General features: G+C 46.2%; 1 protein-coding gene and 1 pseudogene across 3 annotated transcripts in view; one reads left to right on the plus strand and one right to left on the minus strand.

Moving 5' to 3' along the window:
- LOC144696412 (serine/threonine-protein kinase 38-like) overlaps positions 1 to 19,296 on the minus strand; it is a 70,108-nt gene that overhangs the window by 10,533 nt on the left and 40,279 nt on the right. For all 3 annotated transcript variants that reach the window (XM_078567666.1, XM_078567667.1, XM_078567668.1), the window contains exons 4-11: positions 18,500 to 18,622; positions 15,246 to 15,329; positions 13,265 to 13,388; positions 8,483 to 8,637; positions 6,216 to 6,318; positions 6,048 to 6,109; positions 5,175 to 5,292; positions 2,018 to 2,141 (exon numbers count right to left, since the gene is read on the minus strand). In XM_078567666.1, the coding sequence (XP_078423792.1) occupies positions 2,018 to 2,141; positions 5,175 to 5,292; positions 6,048 to 6,109; positions 6,216 to 6,318; positions 8,483 to 8,637; positions 13,265 to 13,388; positions 15,246 to 15,329; positions 18,500 to 18,622 (893 nt within the window). The remainder of the gene's footprint in view (positions 1 to 2,017; positions 2,142 to 5,174; positions 5,293 to 6,047; positions 6,110 to 6,215; positions 6,319 to 8,482; positions 8,638 to 13,264; positions 13,389 to 15,245; positions 15,330 to 18,499; positions 18,623 to 19,296) is intronic.
- Positions 9,971 to 10,096, plus strand: LOC144696833 (U2 spliceosomal RNA; annotated as a pseudogene).

The raw sequence follows: 19,296 nt of genomic DNA on the forward strand, positions 1-19,296 counted from the left end.
ATTGCAGCTTTGCCAAGATGAGATCTATAAGTGCCACATAAATCAAACAACTGTCCTTCAGAAATCTGCGGAACTCAATCCTCTTTACGCTGGTATTTTATAAATGTTCCTTTTTTAGTGTTTGAAGCCAGTGCCTGATGGAAGGTACGGGAGACAGGGAGGGGGAGGGGGAGTGAAAAGGAGAGAGGACAGCGAGAGCGAGGAAGAGTGCACGAGAGACACTTCCATTTATATAGCACCTTTCGTAATCTCAGGATGTCCCAAACCTCTTTACCATCAATGAAGTACTTTTTGAAGTGTAGTCACTTAAGGCATGTAGGAAACAAGGCAGCCAATTTTCACACAGTAAGCTCCCACAACACAAATGGTCAGGTAATCTGTTTTAAGTGTTTTAGTGACGTTGGTTTAGGGATAAATATTGACCAGGAATACTGGGGAAGGCTTCGCCTGCTCTCCTTCTAATAATGGGGATAGAATTTGTTTTGTCCACCTGAGGATGACAGGCAGGGCCTTGGTTTACCACCTCAGCCAAAAGACGGGACCTCCGACAGTGCAGCACTCCCTTAGTACTGCACTGAGTATCAACCTGGATTTTGTGCTCAAGACTACGGTTTGAACCCAGAACCCTCTGCCTCCAGGTGCTAGCCACTAAGCCATGGAAAAGGGCTATTTTTAGCGATTGCCTGATTGATGGATAATCTCTAAACCAGAGCAAGATCTATTACCGGGAGCAGTTTCAGATTTAAGGGATTTAATGAGAACAGTTATTTCAACTGAAATGTGGCTGACAGGTTTCCATGGTCTGTACTTAACTGGCTCAGGAAAACAAAGGGATTGGACTCTCCTCAACTTAGTTGACCAAATTCTACGCAAGATTCACAACAATAGACTTTGGACAACGTACAGACTAAAAATTTCCAAAAATTAAACAAATAGTTACATGAAAATGCATGAGAGTTATATTAGCCTAGTGGCTTTGGTACTAAAGATGTAATCCAAAAGCTTGTGAGTTTAAATCTCACTGAATTAAATAAAACGAATAATCAGCGGGCTGGGGCAAAGTGACCATGAAAAACCAAACTGGGTCAGTAACGACCCTGAGCCTGGTCAATACCCTCAGGACAGTCCGGACCTGTCAGGGTGGTCCACACTCCAAGAACCAAAAATAAATCACTTGGGAGATTTAACCACAGCTTGTAAATATTGCAAATAAACAGAGAATCCTTAAGTCAATAAACTAGAGTTTATCCAAGAGCTAAAGAGAAAACATTGTAACATAAGCATGTCAAGAATGTTCCAACACAGGTTACTGTGCAGGAGCAGTGGCCATTCGGCCCATCACATCCTGAACTGGTGCTAGCTCTTTAATGTATCTTTTCACACTCCTCCTTTTCAAATATTTATCCAACTGCAATCTCAAAGATGCTACAGCCTTTGCCTGAATAGTGGTGAAGCAATCCATGCCCTAAGCACCCTCTGTTAAGGAAAGTTGGTCTTAAATTCCCCCTTTATAGGATAGGATTATATTCGCTGGAGTTCAGAAGAATGAGGGGGGATCTCATAGAAACCTATAAAATTCTAACAGGACTAGACAGGGTAGATGCAGGAAGGATGTTCCCGATGGTGGGGGGGTCCAGAACCAGGGGTCACAGTCTGAGGATATGGGGTAGACCATTTAGGACTGAGATGAGGAGAAATTTCTTTACCTAGAGAGTGGTGAGCCTGTGGAATTCGTTACCACAGAAAGTAGTTGAGACCAAAACATTGTATGTTTTCAAGGAGGAGTTAGATATAGCTCTTGGGGCAAAAGGGATCAAAGGATATGGGAAGAAAGCGGGAGCAGGCTATTGAGTTGGATGATCAGCCATGATCATAATGAATGGCGGAGCAGGCTTGAAAGGCCGAATGGCCTACTCCTGCTCCTAGTTTCTATGTTTCTATGTTTCCATTCTTCTGATAATAAAATACGAGTGTTTGAGCTTGTTCCCAGTTTGTCAGCCAGTAGAAATGCCAGTACCTTAGAATCAGGCTCTTTGATCGCTCCGAAATTGGCACTTCTGGGGGGAAAACTAATGTTTCTTTCCAGTTCATCACCTTGCGATAAGTCTCTTGAGGGGTTTCAGAGCAGAAAGGAGGGTAGCCTGAAAAATTCACAACATCCAACACCACTTTCTTCAGAAGCAAGCAGATTATAAACTCAGGATAGACAATTGGTTTCGCATAAATATTATAAACAAAATTAAGAGCAGATCTTAAAGGCTTCGGGTGAGATTTTAAACCCACTCGAAACCCATTCACTGGCACAGGGATTGCACTTTGGAACAAGAATGCACACAGACTGGTATCACACAGCACACCTCAAAACCATATATCGCAAGCAAAGTTCAAATTCAGAACAGATGATGTAGGAACAGGGAGACCATTCAGCCCATCGAGCCTGTTCCAGCATTTCATTAGCTCGCGGCTGATTTGCATTCGCTTGCCTGGCTTCCGTAAAGACCACATGAAAATTAGATCAGATGTCTCGCATTAATATTATGCTGCACTATTGCTTTGCTACAATGTTCGGCAATCAAATGATCTTAGCCACGACACCGTTACACAAGGAAAAGATAACTTGCATTTCTACAGTGCCTTTCCTGACCTCAGATGTCCAAACTGCTTCACAGCCAAGGAAGTGCTCTTTGAAACATGGTCACAGTTGTAATGTAGGAAAAGCAGCAGCCAATTTGCACAGAGCAAGCTCCCACAAACAGCAATGTGATAAACGACCGGATAAGCTGTTTTTTTGCCATGCTGGTTGAGGGATAAATATTGGCCTCAGGACACTGGGGAGAACTCTCCTGCTCTTCTTTGAAATATCCTTTTAAGTCCATCTTAGAAACTAGATGCGGTGTCGGTTTAACACCTCATCCAGGCTGTGGCACCTCAACAACGCAGCACTCACTCAGCGCTGCACTGGAGCGTCAGTCTGGAGTATCGTGCTCAAGTCTCTGGAGTGGGGCTTGAACCCATGAACCTCAAAAGCAAGAGGCTATCCAGTGAGCCCCAGCTTCTGATCGTCTATATCTGACCTTTCAGTGTGTGTTGTGCAACTTTCTGGGCAGACCTTGGGCTGCGATAGTGTCATTGATTCTCAATGCTTGGTCTCTCACCGCCAGAGATGGCAGCAAAGGAAAGGTTTGTTTGGGCCAATGGCTGGGAAGATCTGTAGGTCTCAGTGGGATCTTCCCCCACCAGCAACACTAATATGAGTCGGGGAAGTTGATTTTGATGCAGTCGCTGCTCGAAAGGAGCCCCATGGGTCAGGCATTATAAAATCACTCAAGGTAACCTGCGGAAAACAAGTCAAGGACTTGTACTTGGTCAAGACTTAAAGCAACATGAACCCTCTGATAAACAGCCGATAAATCAATGAATTTAGTTAATAACAAAATTTATATCGCACCTCTAACATAATAAAGGAGCATCATTAAACAAAGCCTGACACCAGGCCATAGATATTAGGGGACAGGGCCAACTGCTTGGTCAAAGAGGTAGATTTTAAAGACTGTCATAAAGGATACTCCCTCCTTTCTTGGTTCAAGAAAGTGGTGGTGAAGGAGAGTGGAAGGTGAAAAAAAAGGCCAGAGTTAGAGAATTGTAGAGTCCGCAGTCCATTACTTACTCCAGCCCTACAATTACCCCGGCACTCAGGAGTCCGCCCTGGGAGAGGTGCCATGTGCTAAATTGGGCGCCATGCCAACAGCACCATTGGTGTAGGATAACGAGTCAATAGTTATCGTAAGGAGATAGTGATATGCATCATGATGTAACAGTGACATCAGCAGTCATGTGTAAGAGACTGAGGGGAAAAGTCAGTACAAGATGGAGATGTACTTGCCTAGGAGCTGAGAATGTACTAAAGTGTAAATAAAAGAGTTTTTGAAGAAGCAGAATGGAATTGGGCCTAAATCTTTCCCAAGCAGTGGGGAACCTTCCCAGTCCACAACGGGCCACAATTTACCCAAACCACAAAACACCCGGTGTCTACTCGCCCACCCTCGCTGTAATTTTACCTGCTCGCCCGTGGGCTTATTGAGATCCTTAAGTGGCCTATTAATGGCCTTGTCCCAATTCCACTAGGATTTTACCTATGATTGTGGGGGGATGCTGGTGCCAGTGTCCATCCCACCCAACTAAACATGGTGAGGTGGTGCCCATGCAAGGCCCCTGTGCCCACTGGCAGCCAACCCCCCCACCCCAAGTTAATTCACCCCGCTCCAACTATTCCCCTGCCCCACTGCCCTTTTCAGCTCCCTTTGCCCCCCATCACCCTTTGCCCCAGTCTGCCAGCCTGGGCCCAGCGAGACCCTGGACTGACCTTGAAGTCCAGCTCCATTGTAGCTTGCTTCCCTCTAGGACTCACTGCAGTCCCAGCAGTGACCACCTCTCTTGGTGGGGCCAGAGAGCTGCTGGTCATTTGATTGGCCGGCAGCTCGCAGAGGGGGGCGGTGGGGGGTTTTCCTCCCCCAGTGGGAGCGGAAGGCCCACCCCAAGCCAATTACTGGCCTGAAGGCTGTTAAATGGCTGGGGGGTAGGTAGGGTGCGAGCCAGCCAAACACCCAGATTCATGGGACACAAGGATCCCACTGGATGTGAACTGGGAATTCTGAGCCGGAGTTTCACTTCCCACTCACTGCGACTGTCTGGAGTGGGGTTTGTGTAGCCTCCACCTTAAGGGTGAGTGGTAGGAACGCTACCACCGAGCAGAAGGTTGGCTCTACCACCACCGTGAGTACTTTGGAGAGAGAAACAGGGTTAACGTTTTGAGTCCATATGACCCTTCTTCATAAGGACTCAAAACGTTATCTCTGTTTCTCTCTCCACAGATGCTGTCAGACCTGCTGAGTTTTTCTAGCATTTTCTGTTTTTGTTTCAGATTTCCAGCATCCGCAGTGTTTTGCTTTAATATTATCGTGAGTACTTTACTCTCTTGGTTACTGAAATTCCTTAAATAAATAAATGAATAAATAAATAAACATACACACATGAAGTACATTCACCAGAGGCATTTCCCACTAAGTTTAGCACTTTAAAGCTGATGTTTCACCACGCCTGTGGGCTAGTCAGTAATTTTGATTGGACAACAGCAATCTACACCGAAGAACTTCTCGATCGGTCCTTAGACATACCTATCAGCATTTCATACATGATGACCCCCAAAGACCACCAATCACAGAGCTTGTTGTATCCATTCTGCATGAATACTTCTGGGGCAATGTAATCTGGGGTGCCAACAGTGGAGTAGGCCTAAAAAGCAGAATGAAAAATAAAAGCATCACCCAGGGGCCAAACACCAACCAGTGACAACACAGGGACTGCAAACTCTGAACATTTTGTTTTTAAATCGCTTGTTTTCGGGAGACCAGGGAAGTGGGCAATTCTCTCTGATTGTCCTCCCTTCACTGCCCTTAGATTGACTGTCGACCATTTCAGCAACTAACAAAGACTTGTATTTCTCTAGTGCCTTTCACAGCTTCAGTATGCCCTAAAGTGCCTTGCGGCCAATTAGCTACTTTTGAAGTGCGGTCGCTGTTGCTATGTAGGAAACGCGACGGGTGATTTGCACACAGAAAGATCCCACAAACAACACTTGAGATAATGACCAGATAATCTGTTCTGGCGACATCAGTTGAGGGGATAAATATTGACCAGGACACCAGGGAGAACCACCCAGTGCTCTTCAAAATTGTGGCCGCGGGATTTCTGATGTCCACCTGGGGGCAGGAGAGGCCTTGATTTAGTCTCATCCAAAAGATGGCACCTCTGACAGTGCAGCACTCCCTCAGCGCTGCACTGGGAGTGTCAGCCTGGATTGTGTGCTCAAGTTTCAGGGTGTGAGATTTAAACCTTCAACCTTCTAGCTCATAGACAAGAGGGAGCAATCCATTGAGGCTGGACTAACACAGTATTAAAAATGCCACACAAAGATAAGGCCTGAATATAGTGTTCAATAGCTCAGCGCTACTAAAATTATTAAAACACAGTGAGAGAGTAAATCTCACCAGTTGCCGTCTATTCTTCTTCCATGTTTCTGCTTTTCGTTTAGAGTTCATATTCTGAAAAGCTGATGAGGAAAGTAATGTCATTAATCGAAAAATTAAACAGCTGATTCACTGGGGTGAGCAGCCCCAATAGTCTAATCAATCACTTTGCTCTCGAAATTAACTTACTGAAATTACTGGGGGGGTTGCACGTGAGATTTCGGTAGAACTCTGTCCTGTGAGCTTTCTTCAGCCCTGTGCACAGCCCAAAATCAGACAGTTTCACGTGTCCCTGTCAAAAGATAAACATCAGCAATGTGACAGAGCTCTGCAAACACAAACACCAATCGCTTCATTCCTCAAGCACAAACTGCCTGTGATTGGTCACATTCTCGTGAAATGGCTGCAACCCCTGAAATATCTTAGTCACACGGTATCGAGAACTGAGGGGGCAAATAGAGACAGCGGGCGAGAGAGACGCGCAGACAGGGACGGCGGGCGAGAGAGACGCGCAGACAGGGACGGCGGGCGAGAGAGACGCGCAGACAGGGACGGCGGGCGAGAGAGACGCGCAGACAGGGACGGCGGGCGAGAGAGACGCGCAGACAGAGACGGCGGGCGAGAGAGACGCGCAGACAGAGACGGCGGGCGAGAGAGACGCGCAGACAGAGACGGCGGGCGAGAGAGACGGCGGGCGAGAGGGACGGCGGGCGAGAGGGACGGCGGGCGAGAGGGACGGCGGGCGAGAGGGACGGCGGGCGAGAGGGACGGCGGGCGAGAGGGACGGCGGGCGAGAGGGACGGCGGGCGAGAGGGACGGCGGGCGAGAGGGACGGCGGGCGAGAGGGACGGCGGGCGAGAGGGACGGCGGGCGAGAGAGACAGCGGGCGAGAGAGACGCAGACAGAGGCAGCGGGCGAGAGAGACGCAGACAGAGGCAGCGGGCGAGAGAGACGCAGACAGAGACAGCGGGCGAGAGAGACGCAGACAGAGACAGCGGGCGAGAGAGACGCAGACAGAGACAGCGGGCGAGAGAGACGCAGACAGAGACAGCGGGCGAGAGAGACGCAGACAGAGACAGCGGGCGAGAGAGACGCAGACAGAGACAGCGGGCGAGAGAGACGCAGACAGAGACAGCGGGCGAGAGAGACGCAGACAGAGACAGCGGGCGAGAGAGACGCAGACAGAGACAGCGGGCGAGAGAGACGCAGACAGAGACAGCGGGCGAGAGGGACAGCGGGCGAGAGAGGCGCAGACAGAGACAGCGGGCGAGAGAGGCGCAGACAGAGACAGCGGGCGAGAGAGGCGCAGACAGAGACAGCGGGCGAGAGAGGCGCAGACAGAGACAGCGGGCGAGAGAGGCGCAGACAGAGACAGCGGGCGAGAGAGACGCAGACAGAGACAGCGGGCGAGAGAGGCGCAGACAGAGACAGCGGGCGAGAGAGGCGCAGACAGAGACAGCGGGCGAGAGAGGCGCAGACAGAGACAGCGGGCGAGAGAGGCGCAGACAGAGACAGCGGGCGAGAGAGACGCAGACAGAGACAGCGGGCGAGAGAGACGCAGACAGAGACAGCGGGCGAGAGAGACGCAGACAGAGACAGCGGGCGAGAGAGACGCAGACAGAGACAGCGGGCGAGAGAGACGCAGACAGAGACAGCGGGCGAGAGAGACGCAGACAGAGACAGCGGGCGAGAGAGACGCAGACAGAGACAGCGGGCGAGAGAGACGCAGACAGAGACAGCGGGCGAGAGAGACGCAGACAGAGACAGCGGGCGAGAGAGACGCAGACAGAGACAGCGGGCGAGAGAGACGCAGACAGAGACAGCGGGCGAGAGAGACGCAGACAGAGACAGCGGGCGAGAGAGACGCAGACAGAGGCAGCGGGCGAGAGAGACGCAGACAGAGACAGCGGGCGAGAGAGACGCAGACAGAGGCAGCGGGCGAGAGAGACGCAGACAGAGACAGCGGGCGAGAGAGACGCAGACAGAGACAGCGGGCGAGAGAGACGCAGAGACAGTGGGCGAGAGAGACGCAGACAGAGACAGTGGGCCTCTGTTTGAGGGTCTGTTCCCTTGTCCCAGAGCATTGCTTGTGACAATGTTCCTCACACCTCCAGAGTCTTAACACAACAGAGAAGGATAGAATGAGATGATGCAGATGAATACTGCAGCACAGCTGATAGGGTGAGATTAAGTAGGGCTGGGAGGGGGCACGCTGGAGCATAAGTGCCAGTATAGATCAGTTGGGCTGAATGGCCTATTTTGCCGCTGGATATTCTATGCAAATCAGAGCTCAGTATTCACAGGTGCAAGAGCTGAGAGTTAATTATAGAATCTTTACAACACAGGAGGCCATTCTGCCCATCAAGCCAGTGCAGGAACCTAGCTTTATGAATTGGCAAGTGGGCAAAATGTGGTCCATTAAAAACAGTCTTCACCTTGGGAGAGAGACGACTCACCCTGCTATCTAATAGGAGGTTATCTGGTTTAATGTCTCTGTGAATGAAACCCAGTTGATGGATGCAGTCAATGGCCAACACGGTCTCTGCAATGTAAAACTGAGCCTCTTCCTCAGACAGCGTATCCTTCTTCATGAGTAAGGTCATCATATCACCTGAAGAAAACAGACACATTCAAGGTCATTGCAGTCAAGGGGCCTGCATCTCCCATGCAGATTTTTGCTGAGGTGGGGGTAAAATGTTCTTGATTCACAACATTAGCACAATGGGCTGAATGGCCTCTTTCTGTGCCACACCACTCTGACTCTACGCCCAGACCCTTCAAACCTCCCGAATATTGAGATGGTATTTAACAGATTTTAGGTGGTAGCAGCCCCCATGCAAGTTTCATTATTAACTGGCCAAAGATCACGTTTTTTCCCTAATGAGGCCTGAAGGGAAATGATAGCATTGTGGCTACTGAGCTACCAATCCAGGGATTGAAACTGTCATCCAGATTAGAGTTCAAATCCCACCATGGCAGCTTAAAGTAATTAATTGAATAATACGTGGAACTAGGATGTTAGTCTTTATCTGAAGGAGGCTGGAATTCAAAGGGGTTGGAGTTATCCTGAAACTGCAGAAATCTCTGGAGAGGGAAAACAGGGCTGACATTTAAGCTCAATGATGGTTAAGGGATAAATATCAGCAAACACCTCTTCTTGTCTTCGAAGTCGTGGCAAGATGATCTTTTGGCATCTGCCTGAGGGGGCAATCGAGGCTTCGGTTCAATATCTCAACTCAAAGACAGCAGCTCTGACAGTGCAACCCCATCTGTTCTGATAAAAGGTCATCACCTCGAAACATTAATTCTCTCTCTCTCTCTCTTTCAGATGCTGCCAGACCCGCTGAGAGTTTCCAGCATTTTCTGTTTTTATTTCAGGTCTCCAGTGTCCGCAGCATTTTGCTTTGCTATAACTCAAAGTTGGATCCCATTTGGAGTACTGAGGTCTATAAAACGTAAGAGCAGAAGTAGGTCATTCGGCCCATCGCGTCTGCTCCACCATTCAATGATAATCCTCAACTCCACTTTCCTGCCTTATCCCATAACCTTTGATTCCCTGACTGATTAAAAATCTGTCTATCTCAGCCTCGAATATACTTAATGACCCAGCCTCTACAGCCCTCTGTGGTAAAGAATTCCACAGGTTGACTACCCTCAGAGAAGAAATTCCTCCTCATCTCTGTCTTAAATGGACAACTTCTTACTTTGAGATCATGCCCTCGCTCAAGTCACTGCATCCAGGTAGAATATGGATATATTGCCTTGCCAGGAATGCAGAGTGGGTTCACCAGAATGATAGAGCTGAAAAGGTTAAATTATGAGGACAGGTTTCATAGACCGGACTTGTGTTCCCTCCAATATAAACAATTAAGAGCTAAACTAACTGAGGTATTTAAGATAATTAGAGGATTTGTTAAATTTGATATTCTTCAGGTGTGGGGAGTTCACCTTCTTGGCCTTTTGGCTAAGATCAAGGGTAGGATCTGCCCTTATCAGTCTAACATTAAAACTCAGAGCTGATGTCAGGATGCACTCCCTCATACAAAAAGTCATGGAAATCTGGAACCTGACCGCCAATTTGTGCAGAGCAAGATCCCACAAGGAGCAATGTGATAAGGACCAGATTAGCTGATTTTAAGGGATGTCGGTTGAGAGATAAATATCGGCCGGGACACTCGAGAGGATGCCTCTGCTCTTCTTCGAAACAGTCCCGCCTGAGCTGGGGGTGGGGGGGGATACAGGGCCTCGGTTTAATGCCTCATCCGGCAGTAACATTGACAGCAGCCATGGACACCACTTGCAGCCCCGATGACCCCTATTTAAATATTTGGATTAGGCTTCCACCAGTTACTGGTTAGAACACTGGCCACCTAAATCGAGGTCCGTTTGAAAAAAAGAACAAAATCGGACTGTGGAAACCTCCAGAAGTTTCGGTTTGCTGTTGTTCCAGATGTAGCGATCATTATACCATTCGATTCCACATAAAGTTTGAAAGTGACATATTCCAGTCACAAACAAGAATCTTAAACAAAACCAATCACACAGCTATGAGGGGTGAACTGGCTAAGGTTAACTGGGTAAATAGATTAAAAGGTAAGGAGGAAAATGAACAATAGGAAACATTTAAAGAAACAGTTCAAAATGTTCCACAAAAATACACTCCATTACAAAACAAAAACGCGATGAGAAAGATATATCCGCGGCTCACTAAGGAAGCTAAGGATAGTTTTAGATCCAAAGAGGTTTACAATGTTGCAAAAAAAAACAGTAGCAATTCTGAGGATTGGGAGTGTGTTTTAGAAACCAGCCAGGGGGCCACCAAAATGTTGATAAAGAGGGAAAAGATAGAATGAGAGTAAACTAGCCAGGAATATACAGGTCGTATGAGCTTTTATAAGTACATAAAGGAGGAAGAGTGTAGCTAAACATTGGTCCCTCAGAAGCAGAGACAGGAGAACATATCATGGGGAATGAAGAAGTGGCAATGGCATTGGGCAAATATTGTGTGTCTGTCTTCACAGTGGAAAAGAGAAATTTCAGACCAAAATGGGTGGTAACCCAAGGGCTAAAGAGTGAGGAGACTAAGGAAATTTATATCAGCAGAGAGAAAGTATTGGCGAAACTTGAGGGACTAAAATCTGACAAATCTACACCAAACAGTTCTAAAAGAGATAGCTGCAGAAATAGTGGATGTGCTGGCTGTGATTTTCCAAAATTCCTTAGATTCAGGAATGGTCCCATTAGATTGGAAGTTGACAAATGTTTCTCCCTCCTTTCTTGAAAAGTGGTGTGAGAAAACAGTGAATTACAGGCCGGTTTAGCCTAACATCAGTTATTGTGAAAATGCTGGAATCTATTATTAAGGAAGTCTTAACAATGCACTTAGAAAAGCACAGTATGATTAAAACAAGACAACACGGTTTTACTAAAAGGAAATCCTGTTTGACAAATTTAGAGTTTTTTGAGGGTGTAACGAGCAGGGTAAATAAAAGAGAACCAATAATTGTAGTATGCCAGGATTTCCAAAAGGCATTTGATAGGATGCCACATAGAAGGTTAATTAGCAAGATAAGGGCTTATGGAGTTGGGGATAGTATTTTAGCATAGGTAGAGGATTGGTTAACAGAGAGAAAGCAGAGAGTGGGCATAAACAAAGCTTTCTCCAAGTTGGCAGGCAGTGAATAGTGGAGTGCTGCAAGGATCAGTGCTGGGGCCTCAGCTATTTACAATCTATATTACTGACTAGGATGAAGAGACAGAGAGTAATGTATCATAATTAGCTGATGATACCAGCCGAGATGGAAAGGTAAGCTGTGGGGAGGACACAGAGAGGCTGCAAAGAGATATGGACAGGTTAGGCAAGTGGGCAACAAAATGGAATATAATGTAGGGAAGTGTGAATTAATTAACTTTGGCCATAAGAATGGAAAAGCAGAATTTTTTTTTAAAAAAAGGTGCGAAACTTGTAAGTGTTGATGTTCAAAGGGACTTGTAACTCTTTCGAGTTATCAACAGTCACAGATTGTAACTCTTTCGAGCACATTCACAGTTCTTGGTTTCCGGGAGTAGGACATGAACCCACAACCTTCTGATTCAAAGGCGAGGGTGCTATGAACTGAGCCACAGCTGACACCTCCAATATGTAACTCTTTCGAGTTATCAACAGATTGCATGTAACTCTTTCGAGTACATTCACAGTTCTTTGGTTTCCGGGAGTGGGACATGAACCCACAACTTTCTGATTCAAAGGCGAGGGTGCTATGACTTGTACAGGAACACAAAGTTAGTGTGCAGATGCAGCAAGCAATTAGGAAGACAAATGGCCTGTTGGCCTTTATTGCAAGGGGATTGGAGTGCAAGAATAAAGAAGTCTTGTTGCAGTTGTACAGGATTTTGGTGAGCCCACATCTGTAGTATTGTTTGCAGTTCCAGTCTTCCCATTTAAGAAAGGATATACTTGCATTGGAGCCGGTACAGTGAAGGCTCACTAAATTGGTCCCTGGGATGAGGAGGTTGTCTTCTGATGAGAGGCTGAGTAAATTGGGCCTATACTCTCTGGAGTTTAGAAGAATGAGAGGCGATCTCATTGAAACCTACAAAATTCTGAGGGGGTTTGATAGGTTGGACACAGAGATTGTTTCCGCTGGTCGGAGAATCTAAAACATGGGGGCACAGTCTCAGGATAAGGGGCCGATCATTTAGGACTGAGATGAGGAGAAATTACTTTACTCAAAAGGGTTGTGAATCTGTGCAATAAAAAGCAAAATACTGCGGATTCTGGAAATCTGAAATAAAAACAGAAAACGCTGGGAAAACTCAGCAAGTCTGGCAGGATCTGTGGAGAGGGAAACAGAGTTAACGTTGAGTCCGCATGACTTCTTCCTGAACTGAAAAGCTAACTCCGTTTCTCTCTCCACAGGTGCTGCCAGACTTGCTGAGTTTTTCCAGCATTTCCGGTTTTTATTTGTGAATCTTTGGAATTCTCTACCTCAGAGGGCTGTGGATGCTCCATCGCTGAATATATTTAAAGGCTGGGATAGACAGATCTTTAGTCTCTCAGGGAATTAAGGGATACGGGGAGCTGGCGGGAAAAGAGAGTTGAAGCCCAAGATCAGCCACGATCGTACTGAATGGCAGAACAGGCTCGATGGGCCATATGGTCTAAACCTCCTCCTTTTTCTTGTGTAACAGGAGCAGTAGCGAGATAAAAATGGGTTCCGATGCCCGATGTGACTCACCACCCGGCAGAAATTCCATAATTAAATATAAGTTTCTCTTGTCCTGAAAACTGTAGAACATCTTCACCACCCATGCACCATCTGCTTCCACAAGGATATCTCTCTCTGCCCGAATGTGAGCCACCTGAGATCGAAAAAAAAATGTATTAAACATGGAACATCAGAATTACAGGACAGGGAAAGTCTGACATCTTGTTTACCTTCTACCGCTCGGAAGTCACATGATACAATACCATCATTAATATTCCTGGACTGAACGCCAATCGATTTCTATTCTGGATCGGCCTGCCAAAACATACCTCTCAATTGTCCCATTCTGCACTGCCCCCTATTCAGAGCCAGGGGTCAAAATGCCAATGGAGATTTACCTTGGGCCTTGGTGAGACCACACCTGGTGTACATTATGCAGTTTTGGTCTCCTTACCCAAGGAAGGACATACTTCCCCAAGAGGGAGTGCAGCGAAGGTTCCAGGGATGAGGGGATTATCCTATGAGGGGAGATTGAGTACACTAGGCCTATATTTCCTGGAGTTTAAAAGAATGAGAGGTGATCTCATTGAAACATATAAAATTCTTAAGGGACTTGACAGGATAAATGCTGAGAAAATGTTTCCCTGGGGAATCTAATACATGGGGCCACAGTCTCAGGTTAAGGAGTTGGCCATTTAGGAATGAGATGAGGAAGAGTTTCTTCATTCAAAGGGTCATTATGACACAGCCAACGGTAAAGGTTAAGTTGTTCAAGACCCAGGGGGAAACTTGAAACAACTGTCACAACCCTTTTTCTTTTTGCAATTTGTATGTTTCAAGATGCAGGCTTTGAATTCAGTAATAATAAGACTACCGAGCCTCGAGAGGTTTTTTATAAAAAATAAATTAAACATTTAGTAATACAAGAAATATTGTAAACACATACAAATGCCTACAAAATTACTACTATAACTACAAAAATCCCCTAATTAATCTGACTCTCAGTTACACCCCCCGTTAAGGCAACAGTGTAAATCTCAGATTTAAAACAGACACCTGGCAAAGCACACCCTGGACAGTCCCAATCAAAATGAGTTTCTTTCAGCTCTGGGTCCTTGCAGACAGACTTGGGGCTTACAGGCTGGAGGCTTCTCACATTTGTTGGATCTTAAAATGCCTCTACCTTACACATAATCTCCTTCCTCCTTTACACATGTCTTCCTCTTTGAATGTAAATTTTCCATTGTATCACTAGGCGTTTAACTTTACCTCTTCTAACAATAACATCCTCCCATTCCGCCAATTTTATTTGTAAGCTGAACAAATAAACACAGCTTGGCGTCTTCTAGCTAGGTGTAAGATTTCACCCAGTCTTGAATGGTTTTTTTTTTAAACAAATTAAATTTACACTTTACCTTCTACCCTCCTTACATTTACCTAATTAACATCTCAAAACTATTATACATCAAAGCACCCAGACTAGCTAGCATTAATCCAATTAAGACACACACAGACCCCACCCGAACTCTATTTTAAATATTAATTTCCAATAACATTATAGACATTAATATCTCTTCATGACAGGGCTGAGATTCTTTGGAATTCTCTTCCCCAGGAGGCTGTGAATGCTCACTTGTTGAGTATATTCAAGACAGAGGTCGATAGAATTTTTTGCATTAAGAGAATTGAAGGGATTGGGGATAGGGCAGGAAGGTGCAGCTGAGGTAGAAGATCAGCAATGTATATCTTATTGAATGGTGGAGCAGACTTGAGGGGCCGAATGGCCTCCTCCTGCTTCTATTCCTTATGATCTTACGAGGCACATCTGCCAAAACCCAAGAGTCCAATCTGCAATACACAGGAGTGCGACCTTAATGGGGAGGTAAGTACTCTGCCCCTATTTTGACCCGAATGCACACTCCATTCCTATCAGACGTGGGCGGTTAAAACTATGGGTATAGGGTTGACTAAAAACATGCGATGTAAGTGTTATTATTTAGCAATTTCCTACCTGCTCTTTTTCTAACATATCTGCCTTTCGAAGGATCTTCATGGCGTAGATGTGTCCAGTGTCCTTCTTCTGTACAAGACGCACCTAAAAAAGGAGTTTTCCCAAAGCATTATGAGCAATGCACAATTCTTTAAAGGCTTCCTGTTTATGGGGACGGTAACGCAGTGGGTGCGGTGCTAGACCAGCAACTTGGAGATTAAGTGTTCCAATGCCACGAGGGCAAGTTGTGAAATGGAGTTCGGCAGAATCTGGCAATTTATGGGCTGGAACCTGGAGGATGTCAGATTGCCAACAAAACCCAAACTAATTCCCTCATGGGGTTCAGGGGTGGAAACCTGTTGCCCTTGCCCAGTATAGCTTCCACAAGAAAGCAAGTTGTGAGGAGGATACAAAAAGTTTACAAAGCGATATGGATAGGTTAAGTGAGTGGGCAAAATAATTGGCAGATGGAGTACAATGTGGGAAAATGTGAAGTTGGCCACTTTGGCAGAAAGAATAGAAAAGCAGGATATTGTTTAAATGGAGCGAGACTACAGAATGCTGTGGTACAGAAGGGTCTGGGTGTCCTGGTACACAAAACGTTGGCATGCGTGTACTGCAAGTAATTAGGAAGGCAAGATAAGGAATGTTGGCCTTTATTGCAAGGGGGATCGAGTATAAAAATAGGGAAGTCTTGCTACAACTGTACAGGGCATTGGTGAGACTGAACCTGGTGTACTGCATACAGCTTTGGTCTCCTTACTTTGGGAGAGACCTGCTGGCATTGGAAGCAGTTCAGAGAATGTTCACTAGGCTGGTTCCTGGGATGAAGGGGTTTGTCTTATGAGGAAAGGTTGGGAAGGTTGGGCCTGTACCCACTGGAGTTTAGGAGAGCGAGAGGTGATCTTATTAAAACATAAGATCCTGAGGCAGCTTGACAGGGTAGGTGGTGAGGAGGATGTTTCCTCTCTTGGGAGAATCTAGAACTAGGGGGCTCAGCTTAAAAATAAGGAGTCTCCCATTTGAAATGAAGATGAGAAGGAATTTCTTCATTCAGAGAGCTTGTTGTCTTTGGAATTCTCAGAGAGCAGTGGAGACTGGGTCATTGAATATATTCAAGGCTGAGTTGGACAGATTTTTGACCTGGAAGGGAGTCAAGGCAGGAAAGTGGAGTTAAGGCCACAATTGGATCAGCCATGGTCTTATTGAATGGCGAAGCAGCCTTGATGGGCCAAATGGCCTATTTCTTATGACTCCAATGGTTAACTTTCAAAGCCCTTTGAACTATTATAAACTTGGCAGTAAATCCATCACTTCTTAAATGGGCAGTTCATTACCCTGGCTGTTTTTACCCTCGCTACCTCAGCAACCTTCCTGCCCCAGTACCAACTGGGACTTTCCTGGTCGGTTTTGCTCAGTTTGGGTTCCACCAGGGCCACTCAGCTCCTGACCTCATTACAGCCTTGGTTCAAACATGGGAAAAAGAGCTGAACTCCCGAGGTGAGGTGAGAGTGTCTGCTCTTGGCATCAAGGCAGCATTTGACAGAGTGTGACATCAAGGAGCCCTAGCAAAACTGGAGTCAATGGGAATCAGGGGGAAAACTCTCCACTGGTTGCAGTCATACCTAGCACAAAGGAAGATGGTTGTGATTGTTGGAGGTCAATCACCTCAGTCCCAGGAAATCACTACAGGAGTTCCTAGGCCTAACCATCTTCAGGTGCTTCAATGACCTTCCTTCCATCATAAGGTCAGAAGTGGGGATGTTTGCTGATGATTGCACAATGTTCAGCACCATTCGCAACTCCTCAGATACTGAAGCAGTTTGTGCTCATATGCAGCAAAACCTGGGCAAAATTCAGGCTTGGGCTGACAAGTGGCAAGTAATATTTGCACCTCAATGACCATCACCAACAAGAGAGAATATAACCATCTCCACATGACAATCAATCACTGAATCCCCCACTATCAACATCTGGGGGCTACCATTGTCTAGAAACTGAGCTGGACTAGCCACATAAATACTGTGGTACAAGAACAGGTCAGAGGCTAGGAATTCTGCAGCGAGTAACTTGCCTCTCCACTCCCAAAGCCTGTCCACCATCTACAAAGCACAAGTCAGGAGTGTGATGGAATGCTCTCCACTTGCCTGGATGAGTGCAACTCCAACAACACTCAAGAAGCTTGACACCATCCAGGACAAAGTGGGCTACTTGATTGGCAAGCTATCCAACACCTTCAGCATTCACTCAATCCATCACAGACACACAGTAGCAGCAGTGTACACCATCTACAAGATGCACTGCAGCAACTCACCAAGGCTCCTTCTACAGTACCTTCCAAACCCTCTAGAAGGACAAGAGCAGCAGACACATGGGAACACCACCACCTGTAAGTTCCCCTCCAAGCCACTCACCATCTCGACTTGGGACTACTTCATCGTTCCTTCACTGTCGCTAGGTCAAAATCCTGGAACTCCCTCCCTAACAGCACTGTGGGTGTACCTACACCACATGGACTGCAGCGGTTCAAGAAGGCAGCTCACCACCACCTTCTCAAGGGCAATTAGGGATGGGCACTAAATGCTGGCCCAGCCAGCGAAGCCCACATTCCATGAAAGAATTTTTTTAAAATTTAGTGGGTTTAGCCAATCAGCAGCCAGCAAGCAAGTCACCAGAGGAGTAAGGAAGTAATTCTTGGAAGCTTCAAGAGGATCTGAAGAGGTCATTCTTATAAAAATTCATTCTCAGCATATGCATGTTACTGGGAAGGCTGACATTTATTGCTCATCTCTACTTTCCCCTTGAGAAATTGGCTGTGAGCTACCTTCTTGAATCGCTGCAGCCTGTGTGGTGAAGGTGCTCCCATCGTGCTGTTAGGGAAAGAGTTCCAGAATTTTGGCCCTGTGGCAATGAAGGAATGGCAAATATGCCCAAGTGGGATGGTATGTGACTTGTAGATGAACTTGCAAGTAATGGTGTTCCCATGCACCTGCTGCCTTTGTCCTTCCAGGTTGTGGAAGTCATGGGTTTGGAAGGTGCTGCCCAACATTAATACAGCATTGGCTTTGTATGTTGCTGTGTTAATCTAAGTAATGAAACAAATTCTAGTATCAGGAGCCTCCAGCAGTGCAGTATTGCTTCCTGATGTGGGTCTACAACAAAAGCAGGTGATTTATTTGTATACACTTAAAATTGCTGACTTAATATGTCAAGCGACTTGTTTTGTAACACCACCTCCAGGAAGCTTATAAACCAACGACAAAAACTGGACTAACCTCCCCAAATGCACCTCTTCCTATAACCTTCAGAGACTCAAAGTCATCCAGGCCCAACCTTGTTCTCTTCAGGCGAAGGAATTCCGTCTCTTTCTGAGCATGTTGCGTTCGTCGCATTTGTTTCTGGTACAAACACAACAATAAACGTAGTTATTATTAATATGGGCTTTTCGTATTGTTGTACATTTACCGGTTGAGAGCACACGCAAACACTGCTGAAAGCTTCAATAATCGGCACCAATAATTGCACAAAGTTATTTGGTAACACAGAACTTGAGTATTGCTGAAAAAAGACATTTTGTCAAAGTTATTCGCCTTCACTCATCAGGACAATCGCAAGAATACCAATGTCTGGGGAAGCAACAACTTCATACTGTATGAGAAGAGGGTGCTGATTGGTTGGCAAGTGGACTCCATGGCAATGCCTCTACCAATCAGAGTCCACTTGCCAACCAATCAGCACTCTCTTCTCATACAGTATAAAGTTGGTGCTTCCCCGGATATTGGTATTCTTGCGATTGTCCTGATGAGTGCAAGACGAAAAGTTTTGACAAAATGTCTTTTTTCAGCAATACCAATAATTGTGTTCAACAAGCATTACCCAGACCTCCCTGTCGCTTGCCATTTCAACACTCCACCCTGCTCTCATGCCCACATGTCTGTCCTTGGCCTGCTGCATTGTTCCAGTGAAGCTCAACGCAAACTGGAGGAACAGCACCTCATCTTCCGACTAGGCACTTTACAGCCTTCCGGACTGAATATTGAGTTCAACAACTTTAGATCATGAACTCTCTCTT

The sequence above is a fragment of the Cetorhinus maximus genome, chromosome 22, assembly GCF_964194155.1.
Source record: "Cetorhinus maximus chromosome 22, sCetMax3.hap1.1, whole genome shotgun sequence".
Taxonomy (NCBI): domain Eukaryota; kingdom Metazoa; phylum Chordata; class Chondrichthyes; order Lamniformes; family Cetorhinidae; genus Cetorhinus; species Cetorhinus maximus.